Source organism: Danio rerio, chromosome 10 (genome assembly GCF_049306965.1).
Source record: "Danio rerio strain Tuebingen ecotype United States chromosome 10, GRCz12tu, whole genome shotgun sequence".
NCBI classification, from domain to species: Eukaryota; Metazoa; Chordata; class Actinopteri; order Cypriniformes; family Danionidae; genus Danio; species Danio rerio.
In genome coordinates, this window is record NC_133185.1 from 3,127,469 (window position 1) to 3,137,500 (window position 10,032).

Consider the following 10,032-nt stretch of genomic DNA (forward strand, 5'->3'; position numbering starts at 1 on the left):
TCCAAACAGTTTAAGTCTTTTACGAGAGTATGTTTGCATTCAAGTAATGCAACACAATCAACAAGCAATCAGAACTTATTTATTTATTTTTTCCTGACCTTAAACCTCTTCATAATAACAAGGTTTCTAGAATCAAAGGTCACAATGGTGATTTTTCATGAATGCAGGCTGGTTTTGCACATGTGTATTTAAGATTTAATATACCAATATCCTGTTTTCCATAACCTCTACATTTGGATACATCAGTGTGCCAAATACTAAATGCGTCTTGAATTATTTAGATTTATTTTTTTTTGTCTCGGGCTTGTAAAAATTCCGTTATAAAAATAAGCAATTTTGCAAAATCACAATTTAATACAGCTGGTTACTGTTATAATGTACTAATGTTGAAGTCAAATATGCTGCTTTTTTGCGCAAACAATTCTGATTCTTTGCTAGGAATGGAAACTGAAAATCAATTACAATTCTGGAATCGAATACTTAAAAATCGGAGACTTGCTACAGTATAAAATAAAAATTTCGATTCCTCTTGTTGACTCCTGTATGTGCACACAGGTTTTATTTTTTCACCTGACAATCTGCCAGGACCTTCCGCGCTGGCGAGCACCTTGAATTAGTTATAATCTAAACATTATTGCAATCTAACATGGACCACAGCATGTTCTCAAAAGGCTATAAGGATGAAAAACGATAGCAAAGCTAAGTGTAATCATTGCGATAAAGGAATGTGTTGCGTTTAATGTATTCAAAGGCAAATTCAACCTCGAAAATGTGGCATGATGGTGTTGCATGTGATTTTTATTTCTTTTTTTATTGTCGGCAGCTAGCTCTCTGCAACTCTCACATGGTCGCCCACTGAAGCTAAGCAGGGCTGCGCCTGGTCAGTACCTGGATGGGAGACCACATGGGAAAGCTAGGTTGCTGCCGGAAGTGTTGTTAGTGAGGCCAGCAGGGGGCGCTCAACCTGTGTTCTGTGTGCGTCCTAATGCCCCAGTATAGTGACGGGGACGCTATACTGCTCAGTGAGCGCTGTCTTTCGGATGAGACGTTAAACCGAGGTCCCGACTCTCTGTGGTCGTTAAAAATCCCAGGATGTCCTTTGAAAAAGAGTAGGGGTTTAACCCCGGCATCCTGGACAAATCTGTCCGATTTAATACTTATTCTTCAGTACACAGAAAAATAAATCAAATAAATCTTTCAGAAAAAAATGTTCAGCATCAGGTAAACATCTGAAATCTTTATTTGACAAATGCAAACAAGTATATAGCAGCTTCATCTGCAGTAAAGACGTATGTATATGACACCTTAGTATGGTGAGGACTTCTGATTTGTTCATGTGTCGGTGTGTAGATTTCCGAGCCCGGACCTGCCGCAGGAAGTATCTGTGTCTGCTGGCGGAGCTGCGGCGTCAGCGTCAGGCTCAGCGGGAGCGCGAGGAGCGTGAGGAGGAGGAGAGGAGACGCCAGGAGGAGGAGAAGAGACGGCAGCAGCAGCAGGAGGCGGAGAGGAAGAGGCGTCTGGAGGTGGAGCAGGAGAACCTGAGTGAGAACCGATTCCGTGTTCATTCCAGTGGAGGGTGTTTACAGTGGGGAAGAAGTTAAGAAGGGATACAGCTGTGGATATATACATGAATATAGTCTGTGACGCCGTACAAGAATAATTACTGTTTAATATATTACTGTGAGAGTTGGCGTAGGAGTAAATAAAAAAAAATACAATTTAATGGGTAATTTAATGAATAATATAAAATTTAATTGGTAATTTAATAGATAGTATGAATGATACTGGGTCTAATTACTGTTTATACATTACTGTGAGGTTCTTGATCACATTTGATGATGACTGATGATCACAGAAAGCTGAACAGATCTTTTAATACCAGTTGCTTTACACACGTCCTGTCTTGCTGATATGATTATAAGCGTTACTGATCACAACTGACTATATTAAAATACGGTAACTCCAATTCAGTTTCTAATTACACTATCACGTCTTTTTTTTTGAGAAAATAGCTGCTTTAGAACTTCAAATGTTCAACAACCCTAACAGTATTATATGTCTTAACAATAAAAATGAAAAAAAAACAAAAAACAAAACATACTCGGACAAGGATCAAACCCAGGTCGGCGGTGTCGTATGCTAACGTGCTAACCACTGGACCACAACAGTTGTATATTGAGAAGTGACTCCTCTCAATTATATCATCATCAACCTGCAGGCTGGTTATATATAAAAAGAGTAGAGCTGCGGTTAAATAATTAATAAGAAGACTGTGGTCAAATAAATAAATTAATTTAAAAAGTGTGACTGCTGACAGCAACAGATTCTGGAGCTAGGGACACCGGCCCTCACGGCCAAAAAAACGGACCGGCCCACCGGGAATTCTCCCGGTCCTCCCAATTAGCCAATCCGGGCCTGGTTACTATGAACGCATGTTAACACGCGGCTGTCAATTAATTTAAAAAAACTGCACTCCTACACCAAGTTGCAGTCGGCCTTAAAATAGGAGGGATTTGGGTACTATTTTAACATCACAAAATGTTAAAAAAGAGACATATTGTCTTTATATCACCCCAATATGAATGTGGACACTATACCTACACACAGTTCTGTCCAAACAGCTTACAAAAGTAGATTTTTATCATAGGTGCCCTTTAAACTTGTGTCTGTGTTTGCAGGACCAGCGTCTCCACCGGTGCCTTTGCCCAGGAAGAAAAAGCCGGAGCCCAGGCCTCGCTCGGTCCTCAGCAGCATCAGTAAAACAGCAAGCGTGGCTCCAGTACCACGACCCCGCAGCAAGCTTTTAGAGGTACCACATCAGTCACTCAGCCTGAGAAACGCTACACCTGCATTTATCACATTTTCTCTCCAATATACTGTATCACACGAGTAGCAGTGTGATGTTGCTGTATCAGCACTGGTGGGAGACCTGTGATGGCTCGGGGCCACAGGCCAAGTGCCTTAGTGTGACACCAGTGACGATATCTAGCTGCATTGGACTGTTACTCGTGTGATATTGCATTTATGCAACAGTTCGACAGCATAATTGTGTATTTAAAAAAGAAAATCAAACACGGAGAGCCTCAAAAATCCTTTTGTAAGAGGAATTACTTTTTTCATCTTTATCATCTGCGGCTGACCGTCAAAACAGCAGAAACCGTTACTACTTCACCAACGTCACTTTAGAGCTGGTATTTGAACGATTCTCTTGCATAATGTTTAAAGTGATGACAAAACAGCTGATTTTGCTCACATTTTAAGGTTTTAAGGCTGAGCGGCATGAAATGCCGTAAGTTTACAGAGATTTTCGATTATGTCACTTACCTACTTTATAATGATTCGTTCAGCTGTAGTTTGAAATACAAAAAGAAAACCCCAGTTTTTGTCCCCTAAGGGCTTATTATGTGGTCTCTGTCACCATCTTGTGGCCGTCAACCGTCAATTTCTGCTCTGCATGCTGATGGCCACTAACGCATTAAATCTCCAAAATGATGAATATTTAAAATAGCCACTATCCTTATAAATAAACTGCAAAGTTGCAATCTAAACAACTACATTCTCGACCAAAAAAAAAAGCCTTAAAAGTAAAGTATGTTATCCAACAGCAGCAATATTTGTCAAACTGTAGTGATTTTGTTCCTCTGCTTGTAAGTCTGTGTGGGTGGAGTAATACACAAGGGTGAAGAGGCTGTACGAGTGCTGTTATTGCTGAATATCGCACAGCTATCAGCCAATCAGATTCGAAAACCAGACAGAACTGTTTTGTGTGTCATATATATATATATATATATATATATATATATATATATATATATATATATATAAAGAGAGAGAGAGAGAGAGTTGCTTACGTTAATTTACGGATTTTAAAATTGTAGTTAAAGTTTGAGTAATGTGGTTTTGTCTTTGTAGTCAGTTTTAGCTATGTTTGTATTTTCAAGTTTCAATATTGAAATTATTATTTTTTTAATTAGATGGTGGTTATTTTACTTTTACAACTACCTAAGCAAAGCGTTTTAGTTAAAGACGATTACCCTGACTTTTGCCCAGGCGACTCCATTTGACAACGATCTGAACGAGAACTTCCACCTGGACGCGTCTCTGATGCTGCAGCCAATCGATGAAGAGCGCATTAAAGAGAAGCACCTGAAGAAGAGCAACACTATTCGCTGGTTTAGAGAGACGCAGGTGCGCAAGCTGACCCGGGATGGCTCTTTCCCACACTGGTTCCACGGCATGATCACACGGAGGTTAGACGCAGAGCATATAGTACACTGATCATATAATAAACTGAGCATCTAATTGGGTTTATCATGTGCTGACTGTAACTCTGCTTTTCAGGCAAGCGGAAGATCTTCTCATCGACAAACCTCTAGGCTGCTTCTTGGTGCGAGTCGGTCAAAGTCGTGAGGGTTTCACTCTGACATTCAGGTATACATTCATTCCTGAACTGTGGGTACATTTCCATTCGTTTTTTTTTTTACTGGAATGATATACAAAAAATGTGTAATTTATAGTAAAGTGAATTCATTATTAATGTAAATTCATTCTTGAACGGGATGGGGACATTTCAATTCTGTTGCTAATTGTTGTTTATTTTTTATCCCTCATCTAACAGATTTGACATTTTCCACCATTTTGTGCTTTAGCTCAGGATGCTAACCTCAAACCATAAGCCACAAGTGTCATTTCTGAAACAGAATTATATGTATTTTTATCATATTATGTTTATAGAAGGTGGATGAAAAATTCACTAAAATATCACACTAAGAAAGTTGACTTTATTAATCGACTATTGGTGTATCCCTAAATATTTAGTACAAATTAATGTACAATTATTAAAAAGCCCCTATTATACATTAAAAAGGGTCATTTTTTGGTTTTAAGGCAGGCATGTCCAAACTCGGTCCTGGAGGGCCGGTGTCCTGCAATCAAACACCCCTGGGCTGACTAATCAAGCTCTTACTAGGCTTTTTAGAAACATCCTTGCAGGTGTGTTGAGGCAAGTTGGAGCTTAAATCTGCAGGACATCGGCCCTCCAGGACTGAGTTTGGACACTCCTGTTTTAAGGGTCTCCAAAAACAGGTTGATCTGCATGCAAGGTCAAAAAAACACTTTCATTGTCTTATAATCTGCATTTATTTTTACCTAATTATTCTAGCGACTCCCATATGAATTGTCCAGCGATTAATTGGTTCCTTATCCGCACTGATTGGACCGATGAAAGCCTGTTGTAATTGGTCGACAGTGTTCAGCGCGAGACATTGTTGATATGCCATGCTGGGCATTTTACTCTATTGAAGTACTCAGAGAGCATATGTGTATGTGTAAGCATACCTGCCAACACTGCTGTTTTTCCAGGGAGTCTCCTGTATTTCAGACCCATCTCCAGCCACCCTCCCGTTTTAGTATTTATCTCGGAAAGCTCCCCCGGTCCTCAGCATATTGGTACGGTCTGTGAAACCCCCGGGTCGCCAACATTGGTATAGGATCCAATCGCAGCAGCCGCCCGAAACACGCTTCACATTAGTTACCAACACCACAGTACACAGTACCCGGTTCTCAACAGTGTTATTCAGACACCTCACCCCCGAACCTAACCCCCTCCCGGTCTCCCGGATTTTCAGGGAAAGATGTTGGCAGGTATTTGTGTGAGCCCAGTGCAGGAGGGCATTAGGATATTGCTCTATTCTTAACCATGACACACATTCAGTATTAATCCACACAGTGGCAAAAGCTGAACTATTTTGAAACTTGACCACTGCACGTGTGTAAGAACAGCTGACGATGACAAACAGCACTGGAGCGCGAGCTCACAAACGCATTGAAATCTGTAAACAAAGCAGCACGCGTCGCGTTTTTAACATGGCATTAGACACGATGTGAGAATATAAAGAGTTAACCAGATACAGTACATCATTTGCAAGCTAGAGAAAACATGGAGGCAGCCATTTAAATCGCACTTAAATTACTTACACTTGTGAAATGGAGGGAGAAACTGATCCATGATCCACTGATCCATGTACTGATAAAGTTCCTGTCGAGCTCTGACAAAGTCCCATACATCAAGTCTTTTCTGCTCCTTCCTTTATCAAACGGCCAACGAATGCCCTGTTATAAGCGTGTTGATCGCTAAAGCACTTGTCAGAAAAATGACAGGAACAAAGCACAAGGCTGGGGCTATAATGCTGAGATATTTTTGCACAAATAAACCTCAACCACTGACTCTTCACAGTTTCATCTTTGGGTAGAGAAAATAATGCTAACTTTACCCACACACTTCCTGTAATATCCAGTTGAGCAACCGGCGTCTGCTACTGTGCTAGTGGGCGGGGCCGCAGGTTTCAATTTTCCCGGGTTTGCGCGCGCAACAATTGGGTGGGGCTTAAGTTGGTATTGACTTCACGCCGAAACGACTAAAGACTCATTATCAAGTCGACTCTTTTATTAATAAATCATTAGTTTTAAACACTGTGCACTTTCAGATTTAAGCCTTAGCTGGATATTTCACTTCACTTAGAGCTGTGTTACACTATATTTTCTTCATATAATTTTAATTTTTGTTTTGGTTTTTTTGATGTCTTTTAATCATCTGCTGATGATGTTTCTCTAAATCAGAGGTGCCGATCGTTGTCGTCACTACATGGTGGAGATGCAGAGCAATGGGAAGTATGTGATCCTGGGTGAAGATCGAGCTCATTCTTCTCTCACAGACCTGGTCCAGTACCACACTCAGGTGGGCATCAAGCCCTTCATGGAGCTGCTGACGGTGCCATGTGGACAGGTGAGCTCTATGGTGCTTTATGTGAATTATAGGAGTACCTTACATTTAAAGGCACAATGAGTAGTTTTAAATCACTAGAGGGCGATTTGTTTATTTGTTTGGTTATTTATTATCTTTTTTTTTATTTTTACCATGTGCTACAGATGGGATATGGCTTGTGAGTAGGAAAATATCACATGGATTCCATTTAAGATTAAACAAAATGCTGCTGTTAGTTTAAAAACAAATGCAAAGATTATGATATTAGGCTTTACTGATACTATTTGTTCGACTAAATGTTGGAATATTTTAAGGGGGAAAAATCTACATGCTGGAATTCACATAAGGATCTCATTGCCGTGACACTGCTTCAAGTTTTCTTTTTTTAAACCGGAAGAACGAATTTGCTTGAAATAACGCAAAAACAACCAGTTTTCACTTGTTAGTGAAATATATGTGTCCTAATAGTGTTTTTGAAAGCGTGGGACACATATATGACTGTCAACATCTCAAATAATGTGTTTCGTGACCCTTTAAGTTTTTAGTTATACTCCCAAAATCATTCAGCATTCATATTCCTTAGCTAAAAATGTCCACAGATTCTGTCAGGCCCTGTCCATACTTTAAAAATCAGTATTTCATATGCTGCAAAACAGGAATAAAGAGTGAGTGTGGTTTGTGTTTGGACAGATGTGCGATCAGGAGCCGGACTATGAGGAGCTCAAGGCTTTTTCCTCGGCGGTGGAGAGCGTTGACGGTCCCGCTGAAAACATGGACACGGGGTCAAATAAAGTGCACTTGCAGATGCAGAGACTGTTCCTGCCACCAGGAGGAAACTCAAACCATGAGCACCACCGAGCCCCAGTGCTGAAGCGCATCTCTGACCGCCGCAGACGAATGGAGGCGGCACAAACCGAACGCAAGGAGGAGGATCTGACCAATCAGAGCAGGCCTTTCCCTCGACTCTACCCATCAATACGGCTAGCCATGAGGGAGATCCAGCAAATCCAAGAGGTATACACACAAACAGACATGTTGCTATATCCTGATACAGACTCTCATATCTGTTGATAAGGAAAACATCCTCTGACCATTCACAATACCAAGAGTAAGATAGATCAGGTATGGATCACATATCTGATGAGCTGTAGAGGGAGGAATGTTTGCATGCCTAAATGCATTGAGTTGCTGCCATGTGATTGGCTGATTAGAAATTTGCATTAACGAGCAGTTGGACAGGTGTACCTAATAAAGTGGCCAGTAAGTGTATCGCACAACAAATCATTCTCATTGTCACAGACCAACTTGCAGTTAAACTGAATGAAAGATTGTTGATAGTTTTGATGTTTGTATAGTAAGTTCTTTGTTCTCGTAAAGATGTAGTAAAGACAATATTTCAACACATTGCATAATATAAACGTATTTCCTGCCAGAAAAGCTTCATTTGGGCGCTGTGGGGAAAATGCCACCAAGTCAGTGTGAGAGCCTGACGTTTTAATGTGGGGTTTTTCTTCCCATCTTGTTCAAACAAAACCACATTGAACGCATGTTTCTTCAAATGCCTTGTTTTTCATTTCCAGCAGAGCCAAGAACAGATCCAGATTCCCTCCAGCAAAGACCTGAGCTCCTGGAAGAGGACGGGTGAGAGATTTCATCCATAAACCCTTTTCAGTCTTAAATATAAATTTTTATATTTCTTATATTATTATATTTAGAAAGTCATACAGGTTTATGGATGAAAATAGTTCAGTTACATATACGGTACAAGTCAGAATTGTTAGCCATCCTGTTCAATCCCCAATTTCTGTTTAAAAGAGAGGAGATTTTATCATCACACTTCTAAATAAAACAGTTTTATTAACTCATCTCTAATAACTGATTTATTTTATCTTTGCCATCATGACAGTAAATAATATTTGACTACATATTTTTCAACTAGTATTCGGCTTAAAGTGACATTTAAAGGCTTCACTTGGTTAATTAGTGTATAACAGGGGTTTGTTCTGCAGGCAATCAGAAAAAAAATAGCTTAAGGGGCTAATAATATTGATCTTAAAATGGTTTTTAAAAAAATTTTAAAAATGGTTTTTATTCTAGCCGAAATTAAACAAATCAGACTTTTCCAGAAGAAAAAATATTATAGGAAATACTGTGAAAAATTCATGAATCTGTTCAACATCATTTGGCAAATATTTGTCTAAGAACCAAAATTTCACAGCAAATTTCAGCTGAACCTTCACTGAAAGTCATGCAGGTTTATGGATGAAAGACGCTGACGTTATTTTATAATATCAGAATGAATGTGTTAGTAAATGTGGCCACAGAGCAGCTTATTAAAGCTCATTTTTACGCCAGGTTCAGACCGCACTGTATTTATCTGTTATCATAGTAACTAAAACAGATGTTGACTCTACACTCGTGTGCAAACAAAAGCCTGTGAAGGCAAGTGGAGTTCTGCTTTCCCTGATCTCAGAACTCAAACCTATCATAAGTGTCAATTTATGAAATTAGGATTAATACATCGTCAATGAACAGTCGCTCCATTGATGTATAGTATGATTCATGTTTGGCTGAGATACTACTATTCGAGAATCTGGAGTGTGAGGGTGCTAAAAAAATCTGACTGTAGAGTAAATTGTCTTCACAGTTGGATAAATGAAGCATTTCATATAACTAATTCAAATTAGGGTTTGATTATTCACTCATTTATTTATTTTTCGGCTTAGTCCCTTTATTAATCAGGGATCACCACAGCGGAATAAACCGCCTACATATCCAGCATGTGTTTTACACAGCGGATGCTCTTCCAGCCGCAACCCATTACTGGGAAACGTCCATACACTCCCATTCACACATGCACTACAGACAATTTAGCTTACCCAATTCCCCTATAGCGCATGTGTTTGGACTGTGGGGGAAACTGGAGTAGCCGGAGGAAACCCACGCCACGGGGAGAACATGCAAACTTCACACAGAAACACCAACTGACCCAGCCGAGACTCAAAGTACTTAAAACTATTTTAAAAATCAAACTGTTATGATAAATTAATAATTAAACCTATTAATCCCAATGATACTGATGTAATTCGACATCTGTTAACGCTTGTGCACTGTTTAAATTTACTACTCTTTAATAATTCAATGATTCTGATTTCAACTGTATGTATGTATATATATATATATATATATACACACACACACACACACACACACAAATATATTTATATAAATATATAAAAAAAAAAATATATATATATATATATATATAT

The 10,032-nt window shown here is 39.3% G+C and overlaps 1 protein-coding gene and 1 long non-coding RNA gene across 4 annotated transcripts in view; one reads left to right on the plus strand and one right to left on the minus strand.

Moving 5' to 3' along the window:
* LOC556989 (myosin-IIIb) overlaps positions 1 to 10,032 on the plus strand; it is a 68,761-nt gene that overhangs the window by 58,356 nt on the left and 373 nt on the right. For 2 of the 3 annotated variants that reach the window (XR_012386071.1, XM_005172588.6), the window contains exons 23-29: positions 1,351 to 1,542; positions 2,679 to 2,809; positions 4,051 to 4,250; positions 4,342 to 4,431; positions 6,619 to 6,784; positions 7,454 to 7,777; positions 8,347 to 8,404. Coding sequence is in view for 2 of the 3 variants with exons in the window: in XM_005172588.6 (XP_005172645.1) it covers positions 1,351 to 1,542; positions 2,679 to 2,809; positions 4,051 to 4,250; positions 4,342 to 4,431; positions 6,619 to 6,784; positions 7,454 to 7,777; positions 8,347 to 8,404 (1,161 nt within the window). In the remaining variant the exon portion in view is untranslated. Of the gene's footprint in view, positions 1 to 1,350; positions 1,543 to 2,678; positions 2,810 to 4,050; positions 4,251 to 4,341; positions 4,432 to 6,618; positions 6,785 to 7,453; positions 7,778 to 8,343; positions 8,405 to 10,032 lie in introns of all 3 variants that reach the window. The other variant, XM_679943.9, reaches the window with a different exon arrangement.
* LOC141376286 (uncharacterized) overlaps positions 1 to 10,032 on the minus strand; it is a 501,640-nt gene that overhangs the window by 47,070 nt on the left and 444,538 nt on the right. The window lies entirely within an intron of this gene.